This window comes from Puma concolor, chromosome E3, assembly GCF_028749965.1.
Source record: "Puma concolor isolate L17-30 chromosome E3, mPumCon1.1.hap2, whole genome shotgun sequence".
NCBI lineage: Eukaryota > Metazoa > Chordata > Mammalia > Carnivora > Felidae > Puma > Puma concolor.
In genome coordinates this window covers 19,708,571-19,732,368 of record NC_141682.1, presented here as the reverse complement: position 1 = coordinate 19,732,368, position 23,798 = coordinate 19,708,571, and the positions used below count along the sequence as shown (strand labels likewise).

Sequence of the window (23,798 nt, the reverse complement as noted above, 5' to 3'; positions counted from 1 at the left end):
AGATGAAGGTAATTGCCCGAGATCGTGAGTTAGCGAATGGTGGAGCTGGGGCCCGCAGACCGGGCTTCTCTGCCTGCAAAGCCCACACTATTTAACCATCATGCCCACGTTTCGCTGAGCGTGGGCCCCAAACATCACACGTAGTGATGGGATGGTCTCAGAGCGTACTTGGATGTTCAGTTTGAACTCCGAGAGTTATGTACCGGTAGGTCTTCCTCGACTGAGGACGGGGTTCTGTTGTGATGAACCCATTAAGTCGAAACTATTTTAATTTGAAAATGCATGTGATACACCCAACCTACTGAACATCATGGCTTAGCCGAGCCTACCTGAAATGTGTTCAGAACACTTATCCCAGCCTGCAGTGGGGCAAAGTCATCGAACGCAACATCTATTTTACAATAGAGTGTGGAATACCTCATGTGATTGATTGAATACCGTACTGAAAGTGACAAAATGGTTGTACGGGAACACAAGGGTTGTAGGTGAGTCTGTCGTTGACCCCGGCGATCGCGTGGCTGACTGGGAGCCGCGGATGGCCGCCACTGCCCCGCGTCACGAGAGGATAGCACCACGTATCGCCAGCCAGGGAAAAGATCAAAATTCCAAATTCCAAGTAGAGCTTCTACTGACTGGCTCTCACGTTCACACCATTTTAAAGTCGGAAAATTGTAAGTGAAACCCTCATGAGTCAGGGACTGTCTGCGTTTATTTTAATGGGGCGTAGAAGAAAACATGTAACTAGCATTTCAAACTCATGATTCCAAGAGTAGCATTAAGCTTCCTTTTAAAAATCTATCTTGTCACTTAATTAAAAGAAATACTAAGTGAATAAAAGCACTCGATGGGGACGCCTGGATGGCTCAGTCAGTTAAGCATCCGACTTCAGCTCAGGTCACGATCTCACGTGTGTGTGGGAGTTGGAGCCCACGCTGACAGTGCACAGCCTGCTTGGGATTCTCTCTCCCTCTCTTTGCCCCTCCCTTGCTTGCTATCTCTCTCTCTCAAAATAAATAAGCATTAAAAATTTTTTAATGAGGTGGGGGGAGGGGCAGAGAGAGAGAGAGAGAGAGACAGCGAATCTGAAGCAGGCTACCTGCTGTCAACGCAGAGCCTGACGTGGGACTTGAACCCACACACTGTGAGATCATGACCTGAGCCGAAGTCAGGTGTTCAACCTACTGAGCCACCCAGAAGCCCCTAAAATTTTTTAAAAAATATATGATTTATGCAGGGGCGCCTGGGTGGCTCAGTCGATGAAGCGTCCAACTTCGGCTCAGGTCACGATCTCAAGTCCCGTGAGTTCAAGCCCCCGTCCGGCTCTGTGCTGACAGCTCAGAGCCTGGAGTCTGATTTGGATTCTGTGTCTCCCTCTCTCTCTCTGACCCTCCCCCATTCATGCTCTGTCTCTGTTTCAAAAATAGGTAAACATTAAAAAAAAGATATGATTTATGCATTTTAGTGTATAAAAATTATACCTAAAAAAAGGGCTGTACAAAAATACTAGATTCTAGCTAATGCGCATGCTGGAGCGTTTAATGTTTATTTATTTATTTTGAGTGAGAGAGAGAGAGAGAGAGAGAGAGAGCAGGGGAAGGGCAGAGAAAGAGGGAGAGAGAAGATCCCAAGCAGCCTCCATGCTGTCAGCATGGAGCCCGACATGGGGGCCGATCCCACAAACTGTGAGATTAGACCTGAGCCAAAATCAAGAGATGCTTAACTGACTGAGCCACCCAGGCGCACCTGCATGCTGATGTGTTTAGAGGGAAGTGTATTGGGGGCGCCCGGCTGGCTCAGTCTGAAAAGCATGCAACTCTCGATCTCAGGGTTGTAGGTTCGAACGCCACGCCGGCTATAGAGATCACTTTAAAATAAAATCTTGGGGGGCGCCTGGGTGGCTCAGTCGGTTAAGCGGCCGACTTCGGCTCGGATCATGATTTCGCGGTCCGTGAGTTTGAGCCCCGCGTTGGGCTCTGTGCTGACAGCTCAGAGCCTGAAGCCTGTTTCAGATTCTGTGTCTCCCTCTCTCTGACCCTCCCCTGTTCATGCTCTGTCTCTCTCTGTCTCAAAAATAAATAAACGTTAAAAAAAATTAAAATAAAATCTTGGGACTCCTGGATGGCTCAGTTGGTTAAATGTTCGACTCTTGAATTTGGCTCTGGTCACGATCTCCCGGTTCACGAGATTGAACCCTGTGTCAGGCCCTGTGCTGGTGGAGCCTGCTTGGGAGTCTCTCTCTCCCTCTCTCTCTGCCCTTCCCCCACTCTTCCTCTCTCTCTCTTTCTTAAAATAAATAAACTTTAAAAAATAAAATAAAATCTTAGAAACATAGGAGAAATATATTAAAGTCAGCCTCCTACTTTGAAATGTCACAAAAATAAGATAGGCTGATTTGCATGGAATGTTACATATGGGATAAAGTAATTCTAGCAAAAGGTTTACTGTGGAACCATGCCTACATGAATATGAATTCTCTCAACCTCCCTGTAGGCTTGAAAACTTACATGTTGGGGGGAAATGTATACATATGGCCCCGTACAGTGAATGAATGAATGAATGAATGAATGAATAAGGCCTCAAAGATGAAGTAGAAATCTGCTGAAATGCTTTCTTTATGCTCTCCTGCCTACATTCCAAAGTGGGTTTATATTACTTCTGTAATAAAAGAAACATTTTTTTTCAACCAGAAAAAATGGCACAGGAATCAATTGACAAAATAGGCATTTATTCCAAGGACATAATGCCATGAAGAAACCCCCTAAGGCCAGCCTGGGAGTGGGAGAAAACGGCTCCCCCCAGCTCAAGGGGGAACGGAACCTCGGTGCTTCTCTGCACCCCAGCTGTGCAGGGAAGGCTGGGGCGGAGCTCTGGGAATGAGCTCTGGGCTGTGGGCCCGCGGCCTGACTTGCCCGCCTGTCAGCGCAGGCCCAGATTAGTGTGACCGGTGCTCCAAGAAGCCAGAGTGTCAAGACAGATGACAAAGGAAGTCGTGCAGAGGCAGGGCCAGGAGCCCTGACAGGGAGATGCCCAAGGTGTCGGAGATACAGGCGGCCGCCATGGCAAATTCCCGGTGCTCATCACTCATCTGGAGAGGGCAGAAAGCAGGGGTGAGTCTTCAGTCCTAGACACCCCTGCCCTGGCCTTCCCCAGCGAGGCTACCCACAACCCTCAGCCAGCTGGTGCTGACCTCCAGCGCGATGTTGTGGAAGGTGTTCACATAGGCAGCACCGCCCAGGAGTCCCTCATACAGAATGATCAGGAAGACGAGGTAGATGCTGGGCAGGAAGCTCAACCACACGTCCACCAGCAGGAAGGCCAGGTTGAAGCACTATGGATGCAGGGGAGGGGAGGGCTGAGCCTGGAACCGGCGGCGGGCAGGGAGGCTGCGACCCCATCCAGTGGCCCCCGGTTCTGAGAGATGCTGAGAGGGCTGACAGGCCTGGATCACATCCCAGCACCCAGCTGGCCTACCAGACCCTGAGATCCGGGGTAAGCCTGCTCTCTGTCCCGTCCCAGCACCCGAGACCTCGTAGGTCTCTCCCCCACCTCACCTTTGGTCCTGTCACTCCTGCCGCCTGGAGCGCTATTCCACCTTCCCCTCACTTGGGATCTCCTAGCCACTACTGTTCATGGCTCAGCTTGGATCAGGACCCCTCCCACCCCAGTGCCCTCCTCCCAAGGGCACGCTCCCCTCCCCCCCCCCCATTTTACCAGACTGAGGCACACATGCACCAGCAGTTCTCAACCGGGTGTGATTTTGCCACCCAGGGGACATTTGGCAATATGTAAAGATGTTCTTGGCTGTCACGAGTGGGGATGGAGTAGGCAGAGGCCAGCCCCCAGCAGGGCACGAACGGCCCCACGACAAAGGATGGTCCAGCCCCAAACATCAACAGTGCCGAGGTTGAGAAACTCTGGCTAAACTGTTCTCAGTTCTCTTATGAAGCTTCTCCGACCCCACCCAAGGGGGTAGGTCCCTCCTGTGTGCTCCAGTCCTTCAGAGGATCCCCAGTGCCCCAGGTCTGAGCACACAAGGTTGCCTCCCCAGTGGGTAGGCCACCGTGGCAGCTCACAAGGTTGATGTACATACACCTGGGGGTGTGGTGACCCACATAGACCTTGCCCTCAGAGGTTCTCATTCATGAAGTCTGAGGTAAGCTCAGAGACCTGCACGTAAAAGAACACACCCAGTAGTAGGTGGCTCCGTCGGTTGAGCATCCGACTTCAGCTCAGGTCATGATCTCACAGTTCATGGGTTCGAGCCCTACATCGGGCTCTGTGCTGACCGCTCAGAGCCCGGAGCCTGCTTCAGATTCTGTATCTCCCTCTCTCTCTGCCCCTCCCCTGCTCACTGGCGCGTGCACACTCGCTCTCTCTCAAAATAAGTAAATAAATACACTTAAAAAAAAAAAAAAAAGGACAGCTAAAATCGCAAGCCACCCATTTCAGTGGCATCTACTGAGTTCAGAATTGTTGACGCAGTGCTTTGGCACTTTGGGGGTACATAGCCCTGGGTTCGCAGTACTGCTCAGACCAACAGAGAAGAAAGCTGGAGGCCATTCACATGGCGTCGTCATAACCCGGAAGTGCAAAATCTTCACTTGCCCTATATCTCGTTATCCGAGGCATGAGCTCAGCTTATTAAAAAGGACTTTCCTGTACTAACCAAAGATGTAGTTTGAGAGTTACCTTCAGGGGCTGTAGACACATGACCTTGAAAACGAGTTACCTCCAGGGGCTGTAGACACATGACCTTGAAACAGTGAAGGCTGGTTATGTGAAGCTACTTGGGTTAGACCGTTGGGAGTGGATGGTGTTTGTGCACTTAACGCTGTAATACTTTTGCTGTGGGAAGTCAAAATTTGCTCGCCAGCCTTGAGGTCAATAGCCTGTTGACTACGACATCACCGATTCTATTACAATGAACCATCCAGAATAAAAGAATGGTACATTTTTTTTTATCCTTAGAAACATTATTTGAAACCCTGTGTCTCTGCAAGAGGCTTGTGGAAATAACCATTAAGTGAGTGCTTCTAATGGGTTAAAACAGAATACAAAATCTCATTTTCTTCTTCCTCTCACCTCTATTTCCTACGACTGCCCTGACAAGTAGGTGTTGGCCACACCCGATTTATAGAGGAGGCGCTCTAGGCTCAGGGTGTAGAGACCGGCCCTAAGTCACCCAGCTACAGAGTACACAAGCTGGGATTTGCACCCAGGTTTGCCAGGCTGCCGAGGCCATGCGTTTTACGCAGAGCCGGAGCCCTGCTGGCCTTCTGTCCCCCGGGCCCAGAACCTGATGGTGAGCAATAAATAATTCCTGCTGAGGGAGGGAAGCCTGGGGTCTGGGAAGCCGGGAGCTACAGTGGGAACAGAGGGAGGGCTGGGCTTGGTACCTGCAGCAGGGCCAGGACCCACGTGAAGCGGATTCGACAGCAGCGGAGAGAAGAGCGGGACACAAAGACGCCGGCCTGGTAGAGCATCTGGTACCTTCGGTGGAGGCAGGGAGTAGGAGGAAGCCCTTCCGGGTGCCACCCCCAGCCCCCTGCCCATCCTGCCGCCACACCCTCGCCCTTCTTACCAGCGGTACTGCTGAGCGTGAGTCAGGGACGTGTTCCGGAAGAACAGGAGCTCAAACTGCAGCAGAGAGCAGACAGGGCAGACGGTCAGAGACACGTGGGGCCCCGCCTCCGTTGCTACTCCCCCTCCCTCCCAGCAGCCCTCACTCACAAGCCCCTGATTGATGAAATACTCCGCAAAGTAGACCAGGACCAAGGGGACGATGTACCACAGCAGGCCCTGGAAGGGTCAGAAGCTGTAAGTGGCAGGCTGGCAGGCGGGCACTGGCCACGGGGGACCCGCCACCATCCATACCTTGAACACGGTCCACCTTTCCTGAAGGGAGAGGTTCGAGCTGGAGTCTGCAGGGGAACAGGGAGAGAAGGGCAGGTGAGTCTGGCACGTTGACCTGGCAGAGGGTGCTGGTGTGCAAGAACCAAGCACACTCACACTCACTGAGCGCGCTTAAATGCCACCAGACTGTACAATTCAAAATGGTCAAATTGAGGGGCGCCTGGGGGGGGGCTCAGTTGGTGAAGCGTCTGACTTCCGGCTCAGGTCATGATCTCGCGGCTTGCGAGTTCGAGCCCCGCGTCGGGCTCTGCGCGGACAGCTCGGAGCCTGGAGCCTGCTTCCGATTCTGTGTCTCTTCCTCTCTCTGCCCCTCCCCTGCTCGTGCTCTGTCTCCCTCTCCCCCTCTCAAAAATAAACATAAAAAAATGGTGAAATCGGTAAACTTCACGTTAGCTCTGTTTTACCACTGCTTAAAAAGGAAGGAAGGAAGGAAGGAAGGAAGGAAGGAAGGAAGGAAGGAAGGAACGAAGGAAGAAAGAGAAGAAGCCGGTGAGACGTCTTCACGGCTCATGTATACAGCTCAAAGGCTACACAACTCCATCCCAGCCAAGCTGGTCCCTCCTGTTTCTTGAACATCCAAGCTCATTCCCACCACAGGGTTTTAGAATTTGCTGCTCCCTCTGCCTGCAACCTGTTCACCCCGACATCCATAAGGCTGACACCCGGTCATTGAAATTTCAGCCCAAGGACACTGCCTCAAAAAGGCCTTCCGGACCACCTTCTCTATGCAGGACCCTTCTCTTTTTCCCCCTGGTTCCCAGCAGCAAAACCGTTTTATGTCCGGCCAGCACTTACCAATGCTTGAAAACAACACATTTCCGATTCAGCTGCTTCTTCACGAATCTCCCCCCTTTCCTATGTCAGTCACCTGGTACCCCCAGCCAAGTGCTCAATGAGAGCACTTCTTGAATAGATGAACGCAAATGATTCTTACCGTAACCAGCACATCCACTCCCCCCCCTCTTCCCGACTGGGTCCACTGTAGACAGCAAAGGCTAAAACCCAGCGAGAGAGACAGTGACGGCTCTGCGTCTCTTACCTGGCTTCGCCTCGGGGGCCTCGCTGTTTATCAGGGGCTGCCGGGCTGATGTCTCTGCCTCTTCCTCCCCTCCAGGGTCCTGGGGCTCGGGAGATGTGAGCAAAAAGAAATAGCTAGGAGCAGGTGGGATGAAGGTAAGACCAAAGAGGCCGCTCCCTCCCAGGGCACCACCCCCTCCACCCATCATTGCCACAGCCCCCCATCCCGTGCCAGAGTTGATCGCTCTAGCTACCGTGTGTTACGCATTCATTCAACTTTTCAAATTTCCGTCACTCCTAATATGCCATATCTACGCTCCTCCTATGTATAATTTTTTTTTTTTTTTTGCTTGTTATTTTCCTTTAAATTGACTCCCTTTTTCTACGTGGCCTTGTTCTAAGCATTAAGATGTGGATAACAGGTTGGATTGGCTAGTTTAAATTTTTTTCCTAATACACTCAAAATTAATCAAGTAAGGGTCCCCCCCACCCCGCCCCCCGCAAATCATCTTGGGATCCACACTGTACCAGAGGCTTCACACACATCACCTCATGAGGACACAAGGAGAACTACCGCCGTTTAAGATATGGGGAAACTGGGGCGCCTGGATGGCTCAGTTGGTTAAGCATCTGACTTGGGCTCACGTCATGATCTCACGGCTCGTGAGTTCGAGCCCCGCCTCAGGCTCTGTGCTGACAGCTTGGAGCCTGGAGCCTGCTTCCGATTCTGTGTCTCCCTCTTTCTCTGCCCCTCCCCTCCTTGCGCTCTGTCTCTCTCTCTCTCTCTTTGTCTCTCTCTCAAAAAACAAGTAAGCATTTAAAAAAAAAAAAAAAAGATACAGGGAAACTGAGGGCCGGAGAGGTGAAACACCTTGCCCCACACTACATCGCTAGCAAGTGGCGGCTCCAGAACTCAAACCAGGTCCATCAGAGTCCAGAATCCACATCCCCTCTTTACAAGGCGGCCAGGATCGGAAGACTGGGAGCAGGGTCTAGTTCTCTCCCCTAACCCATCACCCTCCCAGCCCAGGCAGCCTACCTGGCCAGCATCAGGGTGGGGATACCCAGCATGGACAGCAGGGTGTGCTGGGGGGAGAGGCCAGCCTGGGTGAGGCCCAGGTAGGACAACGCTCCCAGCAGCCCTGCTCCCCCGGTTCCTGAGGACCACCAGGAGATCACAGCCCTGAGAGGAACACGAGGGTTGAGGAAGGACCAAAGCCAGCACCAGGAGGTCCTCTTCCCGACTCCCTGCTCTGCCTGCTTACCTGGGGTAGAAGGCGGTGAGTGAAAGGAAGGTGACCTCCCCCAGACCTGACGAGATGCTAGCCAAGACCACACCTGGGGGGGTGGGGGGGGACAAGCATGGCAGTGACCACACCCAGCCTCCCTGATATCTCCGGTCCCCTGAGGTGTCTGGCCAGGGCCTCCTCTGCATCAGCTCAGCGGAGCTAAAAACAGATCCCTTGGGCAGGCGGGCTTCAGACCTGGAGTAGAACCAACCCGCTCCCCCCGCACATCCTCTCACAGGGAATGGTACCTCCATCCACCCAGTTATCAACTCCGGAGCAAGAACTCATCTCTGATGCCTCAGCCGTCATGGAGTCTTGATGACTCGTCTTGAGCTCCCGGTATTCCATCCATTCCCTCCTATCTCCCCACCCCCCAACCCCTCCAAAACGACCTCATCCCCCCTCTCCTGCCTGTGACAGTCCTGGCAGGCTTCTGAGGGTTACACAAACAATCCCTTTCCTTGGGGAAGCTGGGGAGACTACCCCACGATGCTCAGTTTCAGTTCCTCTGGGTTCCCCACCTGACACAAAACCTCACACTCACCACACAGGCTGGTCCCCACTGAATGAGAAAAGGCAACCAGGATGAAGCTTCCCGCAGAACAAATCCCACTGACGAGCACCCGGGGGCTGAGGAGGAGCGGTAGCGAGAGAAGAAGAGGGTCAGCTTCCGCCCGCAATTCAGCCCTCTGGCCGTCTCAGCCCTCCTGGCCTCCCCACTCTCAGATCCCACCTGCCCTTCCTCCCACCACCCCCACCCAGACCTGTAGGGCAACAGATGAAGACCAAGAGGGGCCAGCAATTTGATGACGAGGGTGGGGAGGATGTCGGCCAGGAGCACCGCCTGGAACGGGAGAACACATTGAGACCCCAGATGGTCCCAGGCACAAACCTCCCAACCAAGTGGCCAAGGAAAGACACACACCAGCCGGGTCGACCCGCTACAAACACAGGCCCTGAAGTCAGACAGCTCTGGGTTCGAGTCCCAGCTCTGCTGCTCCTTAGCTAGGAGTCAACAAGACATTCACACTCTCCGAGTTTCAGTTTCCTCGTCTGGAAAATGGGGGATGGTTATAGCGCCTAGCTCGTAGCACTGCTGTGTGCATTAAATGAGCCAATATAGGCCACACACAGAAAAGGCTCAGTAAATGGTCTTGATTATTATAATCACGACAGTCGCAGCTGGGTGCTGCGGGTGGGGGTGCGGGGCAGGAGGAGACCAGATGGGTACTCACAGCCGTGGAGACAGAGTTGCAGTCAAATCGGGATGAACTATTGCGGGTGGTGGGCGCTGGGTCTGGGTCTACCTGATAAAAGAGAAGAGTCTTTTACCCAGGGAGGCAAGAGGAGAGACCAAAAGGGCCCGACTCCAGTCCCAGCTCAGCCCTAACTTGAAGGATGGCTTTGGCTCCGCACTGTACTATTGGGACCTGGCTTTTTCTATGTGCACAACAAGCAGGGTGAGGTGGCCGTGGAAACCTTAAACTAAGGACCCGAAGGCCAAAGATGGCCCTGTAAATGGGCTCTACTTGGGAACACATTCAGGAGCTTTCATTTTTAAAGATTTGGGTTTCCAGAAAAGCTGATCTTGGACCGAATTCTCTGTGGGGCCTGTAAGGAGGTGGCTGCTGGCCTTTGGCGTGCATCCCCTCGCTCATCATAGACAAGAGGGTCTCAACGGGAGGTGATTATAGCCCCCAGGGAACATTTGGCAATGTCTGGGGACATTCTTGTCTCAACTGGAGAACTGGGGGTGGGGTGGGGGGGTGTATGCTACTGGTATCTAATGGGTAGAGGCCAGGGATGTTGCTAAACACCCTACAATGCACAGAAAGCCCCACAACAGAGAATTCTCCAGCCTAAAATGTTCAGTGCTGGGGTTAAAAAAACCCTACCAGGGCCCCACCCAGCCAAAATTTGAGTTTGGATACCTGGCACCAGTTGATTCTTAAAAACCCTTCTCACTCTGAGGTCTGGGAGATTGGGAACTTTAGTCCTCTTGCCCCAACCCTTGGCTACCCCATTCCCTGAGTTTTTCAAAGGGGCCCCTGCCCTAGGTTGAGTTCTTCATCTTCCCATAATGACTAAATATGGTGGCGGTGATAGAGAGGGTCACTTACATGGCTTTGGTTCCCGGATGCCCTCTGGTGGCTAAGGATGTCATGGGCAGCGCTGAGCATCACCACATAGGAAAAGTTGTTGCAAAGGCCCAGGAGCCTGGAGTGAGCATTATAGACCTTTTGTTTCTTCAGTTTTATTGAGATATAACTGACACAGAAGAACAGATCCCAGCCTCCTTCCAGGCTTACAATCTACCCACAGTCCTAGCACCAAATCTCCCCTTCCTGTGGCCTTCAGTCAGCTCCCTTGTTTTTCTCTGTCACTAGCCCCCCCCCCCCCCCCCATCTCCATTCAATGTTAGGGCTAGAAATAACTGGCTTTGGGAGGCAGACTTGGGTCCACATCTTATCTCTCCCAGGAAGAGAAGGAAGTCGTCCTTGATGCCTGTCTCCTCCAAGCTTCCACCATGATTCAGTTCCTGGGACTATTCTCATCCACTGATCCACAGTCTCTGACGTGCTGTGGGACAGTAGAAAGATCCCAGAGCTTGAAGCTCGGAAGGATCACGTTCAGATCCCAAGCCTGCTGCTTCCTACTTGAGTGGCCTTGGTCTCATGGGTAAATGAGGATACAAGTTTCTCTTCTCACTGCCTCGCAGGGGGCTGCAGGGATGAAAACAAGATAAAACCAAAGTCCTTTATGGCCCATGAAGAATCTTTTTTGCTTAGTCTCATTTCCCAGAGCCACGCTCAGTGATGGGAAAGGAACTGGGCCAAGAGCCAGAGAGTTCACGTGCTCCTTCCACAAGCCTACAAAGTGGTACTACCGTTCTCATCTTGCTGCTGTGAAACCGAGGTTCAGAGAGGTTACGAGACTCTTCCAGAGTCACGTGGGAAGTCACTTCCAACCCAGTGTGCCACCCAAGCCCTCGATGGTCAGGTTAGTGCTAGAAGCATTTCCCAGAACTCAATATTTGAATGATTCCAGGAGGTAGGTGGATGATCGTTTAAAAAGCAGGCATGTGCTTTTTAAAACATGCATTGGGAGAAATACTGGCTTTCCGTCTAGAGTAGTGATTTAAAGTTTTCTTTAAAGAAACACACGCATTTACAAATCTAAAGCCTGACTTGCTTGAAGTAAAACACGAAGTAGTCCTACAGGTGAAATGAGGATCTGGCCAAAATAAGAAGGTGGTAAGTAAATGAATAAAGTCTGGGAACTTTACCGGCTGCCTTGGGCAAACCAACTGGCTCAGTAAATATTTGTGAATTCAGCTCCTTTTTCAGAGCTCAATTTTTTCCTCCTCAGCTCTTTCTTCCTGTTGCTTCCCCTCTTCCCACCGCATTTTTACTTCTGCTGAACTCTTCGGGCCACTCACCAGAAACCCATCGCGTTCTTCCAAAGGGCTCCCTGACGGTCTAACAGACGGGGCCGTGGTTCGGGGGCGGTCTCCTCCCCTGGGAAGGCGAGAAGAAGCGAGCATGACCTCCACCCCACTCGCAAGTGCACGAAGGCCCCACGGGGCTCCTCCCGGGGCCGAGCCAGCGCCCGAGGCCCGAGTCTGGTGGGGACAGAGGCTGTCACTCTCAGGAGGGCGCGTAGGAATACGCACCCTCGGAATCCAAAAGGCGCCGCCGCGAGCCCGCACAGCCTCCCATGGCATCAAGTTCAGATCCCGCGAAGGGTTCAAAGTCAGCGAGAGTCCAGGCTTGGCTCTGACCCGGCGGATGAGGGTCTGCGACAGATGAGAAGGATCAACGCCCCACTGCGGGTCCCGGCTACGGCTTCTCCGCCGCACTCGCGCCCGGCGACCCACCACGTTACCCCGGGCTCCATCTTGCGCCCTCGCACACCCCACCACGTCCCACCCGTTGGACTCTGCCCCCGCCCCCTTTAAAGCAGGGGGCTCTGCGGTCTGTACCTTTAAGAGCAGCTGCAAGTTCGGCCCCGAGGTACCGCAGGTGGGCGGCTCACGTGACAACACCAGCGGGTCCCTCATCACGTGCTTTTGGAGGTCACCACAACTTCCGGGTCCTCTCTCTGTCTTCGCTTTAGGCCTTCCCAGCCTCGGGGCGGGGGACAGAGAGAGGCCGCGAGAACCCTGGAACCGCTGGTTTAAAACTAGAGCGGGTAGGATCAGCAAAGAAGAGCCACGACATTAGACCAGCGGGGCGCAAGGTCTTGACCGTATCCTGCCAGCACTAGGCATGGCAGCGAGCGGCTTCAGCTCCTCTCGCGACCTTCAATTGCCAGAAATAAATATGGCCACCGGGTTACTCCCTTCACTGTTTCTGGCCGGGAACAAAGACAGCCAGTTTCGGGGCATCCTTATTCTTATCTGTTGCCCTTAGATTGCTTCGGAACTGAAAATAAAGATAACACTCATCAAAGAGGATTTCTACCTATTGGCAATATCCAAAGCATTAAAGAGATCCTTTTCCCCAAATTATCCTAGAACTGAAGATTATCACAGAAATAGTCCCGCCTCCCCCCTCGCTTTACAGATGAGAAAACAAAAACGGAAAATTGCTGGTGAAGACGCAAAGTGAGACCTAAACGTGACCTTAGAGACCTTTTTAGCAATAGGAAGTAGAGCACCAGAGGCAGATGTGTTTGAGCAAGCTGCAGCAGAATTCCTGCCTGCATCGAGGATACTTAGACCTGACGAGTAATAAGGTCCAAGATTCTGATTCTGTGATCTCATCTAGTCCCTTTAATTGGAAATTTAGAAGGTGGGGATTAGGGGAAGAGATGTAGATCAAAGTCACTTCACATAGTCCCAAATAAGGAGTGATTATTCTCTTACCTTTCTCTAGGTAGTTAAGCAGCATCCTGAATTTTCTTCATGGAGTCCTTCCCCTGCTAATCCCTTCTATGGGCTTCCACCAGCTGGTGCCCACCTCTACCAGCTCTTTCTCACCACCAAGTCCTCAGACTGCTGTTTGAAATGTGGCCCCTTGGGCTGCTTCCCAGGTCACTCAACCAATGAAATATGGTGTCCTACTACCCTTGTGGTGCCCTAGGAACTCAGCAACATGTCATACATGGCCTCTGCCTTCAAGGAACTCACAAGAGGTTGAGAGGTGGACACAAATAACCACAATGCAAAGCTTAGCCAAGTTTTGTTTTGCAAGAATGACTACAGATGAGGGAATGGACATTGGAGCACCAGCCCGGCCCCTTCTTCCCCTTAGGGAAGCATTAATGACCCTGAAATGAGAAGCCAGAGCTCTTACCAACCCCTCTTCACTCCTACTCCTTGTCCCTAGGCAAAACAGGAACCACAAACCCCAGCTTCCTCTCACAGAGTGGCTGTGGCTTGTGGGGGAGACGGAAATGGCTGAGGTGTGAATACAAGACCTGAGTCATTTAGGCTGCAGTTGCCACGGCCCCCTCCCCCCTCCCCAATTCTGAGGTCTCCTGCTCCTACGTTTTTCTTTATGGCCTCCCTTCCCTTGCCCTTCAGCTCCAACTATGCACCTGAGTCCCCCCAGGTGATGCACACCCATTTCCCAGCCAGGACTGGAAGCTGCTGTGGGCACCGCAGAGGGTGGGCAGGGCCTGGGGAAGGGATGCGTCAGGCAGACTTAGGGGAAGAGGAAGTGTCCTGGGCCCCGGGGAAGACTGGCTTGTCTCGGTGGGTGGGGACGGTCATTTGTCGGCTTTCTGGACACACAGAGACAGACAGGATGGATTTCCTCCGGCTCCATCTCCCTGGGCTGCATCAGGCCTTGAGGGGGGCATTGGTGAGAGGGGCAAGGAGATGCCAGAGACTTTCGCCCTGTCCCTGGGGGCCCCCCCTTCCCTCCACCCTTTGAGACTCTCCTCAAGACTTGAGATTCCTTTCCCAGGATCAGGTAGCCTCCTAGCCTGATTGTTTCTGGATTTCAATACCCCACCTCCACAGATACATCCCTACCCCTAATCTAGCCCTTTCCTTTTCCTTCTGCAGATACAGTTCTCTTTCTCCTTCCAGATCCCAGAACCCCTCTTCTGTATCTGAGTTCCTCTGGGGCAGGGTCCCATCCTAAACAGTTCTAAGAAGGCTGGATCTCCCCTTAATGCCTTTGTCCCCCTGCCCCTTCTCTTCCAGGATTCCCTCAGCACCTTTGTCTCCTACCTTATGGGCGATGAGGTCCCCACTGTAGAGAGGAGGGAGGCAAGGGCAGCTGAGGAACTGGGGGAGGTGGCTGCAGGAAGGCCAGAGGAGACTGAAGAGAAGGGAGCCCAGAAGGCCCTTGAGGGCCTTGGAGGCAGCCAAAGCAAGGAGGGTGGAGGGCTGAGAGAGCCTAGAGAGGCTGGAAGGTACCAGGAGGGAGGTTCAGCTACAAAACAGACCTGGGATTGGGAAGAAGGCAGCTCCGATGGGTCTCAAGCAAACAGGCAGCTCACTGGGGCCTGGGAAGCAGCCAGGGCTGCCAGGTGCCAGGAGCCAAGTGCCCACTTAGAGGCCAAAAAGACGTTTGAGGCAGGGTCTAAGGCTGGTCGAGGCAACGGCAGCCAAACCCAGGAGAGTCGAGGGCCCAATGAGCAGGAAGTGAACAGAGAGGAGACACGGAGAACCTGGGAACAGGAGGAGGAGGCGGAAGAGATCAGGGAAGGGAAACCAGGGGTGGCCGGAAAGGCGGAGTCAGAGTGGACCTGGCAGAGGGAGCCCGAGGGGAAGGTAGCAGGGGACAGCAGGGAGTCATTAGAGCAGGTGTTCAAGGAGGCAGTTGCAGAGGAGATCCAGGCGCCTAGGGCCAAAGAGGCTGGGAAGGAAGGAGAGGTGATGGTGGTCCTAAGGGGTAGCCAAAGCACAAGGGTAGAGAAAACACGGGAGTCAGGGACAGAATCTGAGGCTGGGACAACCTCAGGCAGGGAGGAGGAGGCCAGGACAGCCTCAGGCAGGGAGGAGGCAGAGACAACCTCAGGTGGAGAGGAGGAGGCCAGGACAATCTCAGGCAGGGAGGAGGAGGCCGGGACAACCTCAGGCAGGGAGAAGGAGGCCGGGACAACCTCAGGCAGGGAGGAGGAGGCCGGGACAACCTCAGGCAGGGAGGAGGAGGCCGGGAAAACCTCAGGGGGAGAGGAGGAGGCCGGGACAACCTCAGGGGGAGAGGAGGAGGCCGGGACAACCTCAGACAGGGAGGAGGAGGAGGCAGAGACAACCTCAGGCAGGGAGGAGGAGGCTGGGACAACCTCAGGGGGAGAGGAGGAGGCTGGGACAGCCTCAGGCAGGGAGGAAGAGGCTGGGACAACCTCAGGGGGAGAGGAGGAGGCCAGGACAACCTCAGACAGGGAGGAGGAGGAGGCTGGGACAACCTCAGGTAGGGAGGAGGAGGGTGGGACAACCTCAGGTAGGGAGGAGGAGGCCGGGACAACATCAGGGGGAGAGGAGGAGGCCGGGACAACCTCAGACAGGGAGGAGGAGGAGGCAGAGACAACCTCAAGCAGGGAGGAGGAGGCCGGGACAACCTCAGGTAGGGAGGAGGAGGCTGGGACAACCTCAGGGGGAGAGGAGGAGGCTGGAACAGCCTCAGGCAGGGAGGAAGAGGCTGGGACAACCTCAGGGGGAGAGGAGGAGGCCAGGACAACCTCAGACAGGGAGGAGGAGGAGGCAGAGACAACCTCAGGTAGGGAGGAGGAGGGTGGGACAACCTCAGGTAGGGAGGAGGAGGCCGGGACAACATCAGGGGGAGAGGAGGAGGCCGGGACAACCTCAGACAGGGAGGAGGAGGAGGCAGAGACAACCTCAGGCAGGGAGGAGGAGGCTGGGACAACCTCAGGCAGGGAGGGGGAGGCCGGGACAACCTCAGGGGGAAAGGAGGAGGCTGGGACAGCCTCAGGCAGGGAGAAAGAGGCTGGGACAACCTCAGGGGGAGAGGAGGAAGCCGGGACAACCTCAGGCAGGGAGGAGGAGGCTGGGACAACCTCAGGCAGGGAGGAGGAGGCTGGGATAACTTTAGGCAGGGCAGAGGCCGGGACAACCTCAGTTGGGAAGGAAGGTAACCTCTCAGGAGCCAGGGAGCCAGAATATGGGGGAGTAGTCTCCGGAGAAAGGATCTCAGAGGGCACTGGGAGGACCTGGGCAATAGAGGAGGCCACCAGGGAAGACCAGGAGGAGGAGGTGGATGAGAAGAGAAAGGCTGAGATGAGCGTTTCCCCCAAACAGAGCCAGGCTCTAGGAACTGAGGGTGTGGAGGAAGCAGTGAAGGACCAACTGGCAGGGAGGGAGTCTGCAGGAGGCCAGGGGTCAGAGGGGGAGGGAGAGGGGTTTGAGGTCCAGGCAGATCGGGACGGGGAAGAGGCCGAGGGGAGGCAAGCCTCGGTGAACAGGACTGTTGCCCTTGGTCTGGAGGAGGTGGTGCAGGCAGAGAAGGCCAAAGAGGAGGGAGAGAGTTGCTGGATCGCCGAGGCTGAGTTGCCCAAGAACAAAGTGGCAAACGAGGCTGAAGGCGATGCTGGCTTGGAGGCAACCCCGGAGGCCAGCCTTGAGAAGGAGTGCAGGGGGGAGAAGAGCGAGGGGGAGGCTCGGACAGGTGGAGAAGGGCTGGCGTTGGAGGGCAGTGGCCTTGAGCACGAGGTCACCGAAGGCCAGGACCCTGAGCTGATGGCCGCCCCCCAGACCCCAACAGAGCAGCCTGAGGAAGGACTGGGGGAAGAGGGAGAGCCCCGGGGCATTCCAGCCCTGAACAAAGAGGAGACAGAAAGGAGTCTGGAGGAATACCCCAGAAACCTGGGGTATGGAAAGCCTGGTGCCTCTGGGACTGAAGCCCAGAGGAGGGACTTGGAGGGAGGGGATTCCCACAAAGAAAAAGCAGATGCTGAAGAGGGGGAGGAGGAGGCTGTAGGAAGCCAGGCATCAGAGGAGGCCGAGGAGGCCGAGGGAGGCCAAGAGTCTGCGCTCCCAGATGTCCTGGAGGCAGGTGGGGAGTGGAAGAAAGCCGAGGAAGCAGGGTGTGGAGCAGAGGAGGGAGAGGCCCGCGGAGCACAGAGCCAGGAGCCAGGTGGAAGGTTCAGCGCAGGGGCAGGGGCAGGTCGGGCACTGGGGGAGTCAGATGCCCGAGACACCGAGGATGAGGAGGCAGAGGCCACGGTGCCCTGCAGGGCAGACACGACATCCAGCGGAGTCTGGGGGCTGGAGGAGGCGGCTCTGAGCCTCCAGGACAGCGAGGACACAGGGGTCAGTTCTTTGGCCGCTGAGATAGCGGGGGACAAGGCCGATGGGAGGGCTGCTGTGCCTGGGGGAGGGCCCAAAAGAGAGGCTGGGGAAGCTTGGGAATCAGAAGGGAGGCAGGAGGCTGGGGGAGGAGAGGAGCTGGTGGAGGCTGCGTGGGAAAAAACCCGAGGGGGGCCAGAGTTTGGCCCGGAGGGCTCAGCAGACATGGAGGTAAATAGCAGAGGGGGCCCAGAAGAGGCTTTTGAGGCCGGAGACGGTGAGCCCAGGGGAGAGTGCGCAGAGGTCAAGGAATCTGCAGTGGCAGAGGGAAGCTGTGGGATGGACAGCTTTACCTGGGGTTCCCAGGTGGCGAGGGCAGAGGGCGCCACGGCCACCACGGTAGAGGCAGAGGGGCTCCCAGGAGGGCAGACGCCGCCGTGGGAACAGGAGGCTGCGGGATGGCAGTTAAAGGAGCAGGGGCAAGGCGGTGAGGGGCAGCGTGGGGACCTCCACCCTGAGGAAGAGGCACAGAGGCCCCTTGACGTGGAGGGTGTTGAGGTGACTGAAGACCAGAGGGCAGAGGCTGAGGAGATTGTTCCAGAAGGCCTGGAGGACATCCAGGGCCAGGAGGACCAGTCAACATACCAGGAGCCTGGGCCACGTGGTGAGACGGCAGCAAGTACCGGAGGGGATGCTCACGGCAGCTGGAGTGAGGTGAGGGCTCCAGCCAGGGTCCGGGGCTGGACAGAGCAGAATATCGAAGCCAGCCCCTTGGTACTCGGTGCCCCTGTCCCTGCAGGCCCTGCTTCCTGGGTCTCGCCTGGACGTCTCTGTCTCGCGGAGCCGTGTACTCCTGTCTCGAAGCTCCTCCCAGCGTCGCTCCCGGCCCTCTTTCCGACGGACCCCCGCCCCTGAGCGGCAGGAGGAGCCTCCCAGCCCCCCCCCTGAAGAAGAGCCGTCAGCCCCCGAGCAGAGATTTCTCCGGCCAGAGGAACCCCCGGAGGCAAGCCCCCCAAGGCCTGAAGGGACCCCACTGCCAGCCAGGAGAAGGCCCCTGGGACACGGGTAAGCAGAGGGCGACGTGGCTGGGCCGGGGTGGGGCCGTGGACACGTGGAGACCAGCTCCCACAGCCCGTCTCCACCTGCAGGTTTGGCCTTGCCCACCCTGGCATGATGCAGGAACTGCAAGCCCGACTGGGCCGGTCCAAACCCCAGTGAGCGCCCCGAGCCCCTGGGAGCCGGGCCCTGAATGAGCGTCAGAAGGATCCACCAAATCCTGCTCGGCCTATCTCCCTCCGCCACTTTGGAGACACCCTTTTCCACCCTCTGGGCCTTGGTTTCTTGGTGTGTCAAGCTTGGAGCAGACAGAGGCAGACATCCTCGAGAAGCGTGAACTGGAGGAGTCTGACTGCAATGTGGCTGATGGACACGCCCCCCCCCCCCCCCCCCCCCCTGCCCTGCTGGGAGCGCGCCCCTTACGGCCCGTCCTGATCACGCCTCCGGCGCATCTCTGCTGTCTGCAGGACCGAGGGGAGGGGACGGGACAGTTCTCCTCACGGCCTTCCCTCCCTGACCTCTCCGGTCCCCACCCAGGCCTCCAGGGGGCAGTGCAGTGGGAACCCAAAGCTCAGCGGGGTGGGCGCTAGCCCGGAGGAGAGGGGTCAGGAGGCCCTCTGGACCTCCATCTGCAACCAGAGGTTGATGGGAGACGGATCAGTGGCCTTGAGCTTTGAAAAACTCACGGCTCTGCAGGTTACTGTGGCAACCACCAGCCCAGCAAGCCAGTCTGGGGGAAGGTGGGCCAGGAGCCCCCGAAATTTAGGAGCAGAGAGGGGTCCAGGGTGGCCAGAGACTACAGACCCCCCCCCCCCCAGACCCTTTTGTCCTTTGGCGTCAGGCACCCCTTCTGGGAAAAGAAGCCGAGGCTGAGAGAGGATGACAGTGCTTTATTCGGCACCCCGCACGGTGGCCTAGCCCGGGGACAACTAGCCGGCTCTGAAACAATAAATAAACCATCATTTTCCTAAACAATAAATAAATATCCAAGAAATAAATATCCGGCAGGGCCTGGAGGGGCCTTAAGTTATTGGGTGGGGGTTGGGGTGGGAGGCCGGTGGAGTCCTGCCCTGTTTAAGGCAGACGAGCTGGAGGCTGTCCCGTTGGCCCGAACTGAATGAAGGGCGAAGGGAAGGGGCTGAGCGGTCACCCCATCAGGGCCGGGAGCCGAATGAGGACCCCGAGGCCGGGGCTGGGTTTCCGGCTTGGGAGAGTAAGAGCAAGTCCCTTACGGCCCGAGCTAAGACGAGCTCCAAGGAGTGCAGCAGCTGGTAGGTATAGAGGAGCTGGGGCCAGGACGGCTGCCCTGACACCCGTGAGAGGCCACTCGGAGCCCCTGGGAGCAGCTCCTTCCTCTCCTCGTCATCTTCCTCCTCGGGGAGGTTGAGCCCCGCAGCCAGCACCTGTGAGGAGAGGCCCACAGGTCAGACAGTGGCCAAGCGGAGACCCCGAGCAAACCCTTGTTCCTTTAGGTGCCCAGTGGTAACAGAATGACATCAGATGCCACGAGGTCATGATTTCCCTGGACAGCCCCTACTCTAGACCTTCCATTATGTCATCGTCTCACGTGTCCTGCCTGATTTTTTGATTCGAGAAAATGGAAGTCACCGAGCCAGATGCCGCGTCCGGGGCGGGCACACGATCCCAGAATCGCCCTGGGCGTGTGGGATGCCCAAGGTTCTCCTCTCGAGGGTCATTTGGGGGTCCGGAGTGGGCAGCAAGGTGGGACAGCCAGTTTTCATGCTGCTTACATTTTATTAAGGATAAAACGCCTGTATCCCTTGGAGATATTCGGGAGGATCTGGTGACGTTAGGGGCTAAGGGAGAAGGGACCGAGCTTTGCTGTAGGGCCTGCTAATGCCAGCAGCTGTTCTGGGTGCTTCAGAGCTATTTGGATCAAGACATCAAGAGGAGGCAGAGATTCGGGGGGGCAGAGCCAGGGCCTCCACACACACACACACACACACACACACACACACACACACACTCAGAGGATCTACAGCATCTCCTTCCAAACTTACCCAACCTGCGGGCAGGGAGTGTTTGAAAAAGGGGGCCCGTGAGCCTCAATGTTATGTGTTGGTCTCTGGGAGTTCAGGAGGGGGGTGAACACTCTACCTGGAAGTGGAGATGCCGCTGCAAATCCCGGAGGTCCAACCTCATGGTCCATAGCTCTATCTTCTCTGAGCTTGTCCAGCCCCCCTGGCTTCCCAGGCTTCCCAACAGGGCATGGAAGGGGCGAAGTGTCATGAAGAGGAAGCAGAGTCGTTCTGGGTCCTGCGGGAGGGAAGGGAGGGGGTCAGGAAAGGCTTGCAGGCTGAGGATCAAACCTAAGCCCATCTCCACTGTCCTATCACTCTCTCTCCACAACCCCACTCTATCCTCTTCCCTACCATCCCCTTTCATGTTCCTTTCCTTTTTTTTTTTTAAGTTTATTTTTTGGGGGGGGGGAGGGAGGGACAGAGAGAGAGAGGGAGAGGGAACCCTAAGCAGACTCTGTGCTAACAGCAGACTGGGGGCTCCATCTCAGGAACCGTGAGGTCGTGACCTGAGCCGAGATCAAGAGTTGGACGCTTAACCGGCTGAGCCACCCAGGCGCCCCCCTCCGTTTCACGTCCATGGCTTCACTTGTGTTTTTATCCTGTCTCCAACCTCCTTCCCACACTAATCCCACGCCATCCCTCCTCCGTATGTGCAGCCTCATTCTGACATGACTTCTTTATTCCAGCTGGATCTTTATATCCGGCGACATGCCAAGCCTCATCCGGATCCAATTCCTCCATTCACCCCCAAATCCATTTTCCATTCAATCCCCTGACTTCATCACCATCCACCCGGCCCGGCCTTGCTGCCAGCTCTCCTGCCCCACCCCACCGGCCCCCAACTCACAGAGAGGCTGTGCCAGGCCTGGAAGGTCAGGGAGACATTGGGGAGCTGATCTCCCAGGGGCAGGAGGTCCAGGCTCACTCCTGGCAGGTGAGATTCAGCCTGTGGGGCAAGATCTGTTAGTGGGGGGGCCAGAGGGATTGGGGATTCGCCCGTCCCCAAAGCCAGCTGCATCAGAGAGAGACTCACAAAGCGGTGGGCCTGGGTCCGAACCTCGGAGAACAGCTTCCTGGCGAGGTGCAGGCTGACCTTGAACTCCCTCCGCAGCTCCTGCAGGCTCAGGGGGGGCCTCCCTGGCGGCCTCGGGAATCCCCAAACACCAGCACGAGCCAGGAGCAAGGAGAGCAACAAGAGGCTGAGCCCTGGAGAGGGGGGGGAGATGGTGGGCCAGGTGGGGGGAAAGCTCGAGAAGAACTCAACATGCCCCTTCTGAGCCTGTGCTGTAGGCAAAGCCTGTGTGCCATTTTGCTGACCCCGCAAGGCCACTAATAACATGGAAGCTATCGAGGACACCATACGGCATCTCTGTCTGCACGAAAGGAAGGTACCCCTTCTCCGAGGCGGACACGGCCTTACACAGAAGGCCCACATTCGCAAGCAGATCTCAGGCTCCATCTCGGCCCCTCACTAACTCCCTTGGCTAAGTGTCTTTTTCGGTGAACCAACCGCTCAACGGTATGTGGCAGCCTGGGGGCTATCATCTGTGCATTTTGCAGATGAGGAAAATGTGAGGCTGACTAGCCCAGGGTGGCGTGGCGAGAGGGGGAGGGAACCAGGACTGGATTCCAGATCTGCCCAAATGCAGATCCTGCGTGCTTCCCCCGCAGGGAACTCAGATGAGGCAGCCACCTCCCCTGGAGTGGGCACTCTGTTCTGCCGAAGATTCCTGGGGCTTAGCCAGGCGGCTCTGATGGCCTGAACTGGAGCCCCAGGGGTGGGCGGGCAGTGCTGGAGACTCTACCTCGGAGAGTCAGAAGGACAGATTGGTCCAGCCACCACCGAGGCCGATGGGTCACTCTGCAGTGTCAGAAGAACAGGGGGTGCCAGGGGGAGGAAGGGGGCCTGGGATGGGAGGCATAACCTCTGTTTCTCGTCCAGGTCCTTCCCTGGATGAGATGAGTCGCCTCTTATCTCTGTGCCTCAGGTTCCCATCCGTAAAATGGGGTAGTCAGGCCAGCTGGTTTCTGAAAGTATTTCCGGCCTATGTTTCCTGGACAGAAGAGAGAGGGGCCCTAGGGTGGGGGGTCTGGGAAGAGGCCAGGGTTCGGTGGTTTCTCCATCAGGGAGAGGAAATCTAGCAATCATGCAGTTACACAATTCTCCTCGAAACACAAACCAAAACTAAGCTGTAAGTCTGTCTGTTCCCGCTCACCCTCCTCTCCATGCTTCTCCCTTGTCCATTCTTGATTTCTAACGCCTGGGCTCTGCTTCCCGAAATGTCCTGTACGTAAAGGTGAAGGAGAGCTTCTGGGTCCTTCACCGGCCAATGTACTTCTAGAGGTGGTGGGTGGTCCCTGGGTCCCCTAGCATCCAGGCTCCCTGGTTTAGGGACCACATCCCAGGGACTTCAGGCAGAGTGGGGTTCTTCTCAGCTCCGTGTTGAGGGAAAGTGAGTACCCCAGGCTCTGGTGGATATTGCCACCCCAAATCGAGCTGGGCCACTTTCTAGGGCTTCCTGTCTGAGCTCTGGGACCCCAGACCCTTCCCTTGGCTTCTCCCTACGCTCTGCACGCAATCCCAGCTCCTTGGCTCTGGCTCTCTACCCGTTCTCCGGCCCTTGGTCCCTACTATGGCCCTACCATCTGCTCTTCCTTCTGTGTCTCTGTGTCCTTGAGTCGCCCACTGTGGATTGGACCTCCTTGCAAGCTATAGACCCTTGACCCAGTTAGGCCGCCGCCACCTTGGCCCCCGCCCCACACTCCAGCCCACTCCTCCTGCCCTCCTTCCTCTCCCAGCCCCGGTTCTCAGCCAAACTGTCCCGTCCCCGCTCAGTCGCTCCAGCCAAACTCCTGGTCCTGGTCCTGGTCAAACTGGCTGCCCGCCTCTCCCCATCCGGGCCGGTCAAGGCTTCCCATCCGCTGCCCAGCCCTGATCAAACCATCACCCTCATTCACGCCAGCCTCATTCCTATCCTCCGGTCGACTGTATCCTGTATCCTTAGTCTTGACCCAGTAGCTGTCCCTCGGCCCCCGGCCCCCATCCACACCAGTCAAGCCCTCCCACCCCCTGCCCAGTCTCAGCCAAGCTTGCCACCCCCTCCGCCCCCCGGCCCTGGCCTCAAACTCACGCCAGCCAAGGTCGCCTGCCATCTGGCCCATGGCGGGGCCCAGCCTGTGTGGCCAGCCATCTCCCGGGCAGGGGTCTTATACTGGGGGCTGCGCCGGTTTCACTTTCCGTCCTGCTTGTACTTTCGGCTTTGCGCTCAGTCTTCCCTC

General features: G+C 56.2%; 3 protein-coding genes and 2 long non-coding RNA genes across 6 annotated transcripts; 2 read left to right on the top strand and 3 right to left on the bottom strand.

The window, feature by feature from the left end:
* Window positions 1-2,704: 2,704 nt before the first annotated feature.
* CLN3 (CLN3 lysosomal/endosomal transmembrane protein, battenin) lies at window positions 2,705-12,009 on the bottom strand. The gene is made up of 15 exons (XM_086692518.1): window positions 11,893-12,009; window positions 11,659-11,737; window positions 10,340-10,436; window positions 9,455-9,526; window positions 8,984-9,063; window positions 8,764-8,849; window positions 8,196-8,268; window positions 7,970-8,113; window positions 6,953-7,065; window positions 5,875-5,921; window positions 5,731-5,799; window positions 5,582-5,637; window positions 5,397-5,490; window positions 3,188-3,328; window positions 2,705-3,085 (listed from the first exon to the last, which is right to left on the bottom strand). The coding sequence occupies exons 1-15, from the start codon at window positions 11,936-11,938 to the stop codon at window positions 2,966-2,968; spliced, it is 1,317 nt and encodes a 438-aa protein (XP_086548644.1). The 5' UTR covers window positions 11,939-12,009; the 3' UTR covers window positions 2,705-2,965.
* Window positions 4,428-5,390, bottom strand: LOC147573030 (uncharacterized). Its single transcript, XR_015245580.1, has 2 exons — window positions 4,754-5,390; window positions 4,428-4,713 (listed from the first exon to the last, which is right to left on the bottom strand). It is a non-coding gene; the product is annotated as an uncharacterized LOC147573030 (long non-coding RNA).
* LOC147573029 (uncharacterized) lies at window positions 10,891-12,670 on the top strand. Its single transcript, XR_015245579.1, has 2 exons — window positions 10,891-11,219; window positions 11,685-12,670. It is a non-coding gene; the product is annotated as an uncharacterized LOC147573029 (long non-coding RNA).
* Window positions 12,671-13,893: 1,223 nt separating this feature from the next.
* APOBR (apolipoprotein B receptor) lies at window positions 13,894-19,489 on the top strand. Its single transcript, XM_086692517.1, has 4 exons — window positions 13,894-14,026; window positions 14,374-18,135; window positions 18,221-18,486; window positions 18,570-19,489. Exons 1-4 carry the CDS (start codon window positions 13,970-13,972, stop codon window positions 18,637-18,639), a joined length of 4,155 nt encoding a protein of 1,384 aa, XP_086548643.1. The 5' UTR covers window positions 13,894-13,969; the 3' UTR covers window positions 18,640-19,489.
* IL27 (interleukin 27) lies at window positions 19,353-23,795 on the bottom strand. 2 transcript variants are annotated; one of them, XM_086692521.1, is made up of 5 exons: window positions 23,651-23,795; window positions 21,553-21,725; window positions 21,367-21,465; window positions 20,596-20,754; window positions 19,353-19,880 (listed from the first exon to the last, which is right to left on the bottom strand). In XM_086692521.1, the coding sequence occupies exons 1-5, from the start codon at window positions 23,679-23,681 to the stop codon at window positions 19,632-19,634; spliced, it is 711 nt and encodes a 236-aa protein (XP_086548647.1). In that variant the 5' UTR covers window positions 23,682-23,795; the 3' UTR covers window positions 19,353-19,631. The 2 variants fall into 2 exon arrangements, with proteins under 2 accessions (XP_086548647.1, XP_086548646.1); XM_086692520.1 differs by lacking the exon at window positions 23,651-23,795 and having other exon boundaries at window positions 21,553-23,553.
* Between the last annotated feature and the right edge of the window lie 3 nt (window positions 23,796-23,798).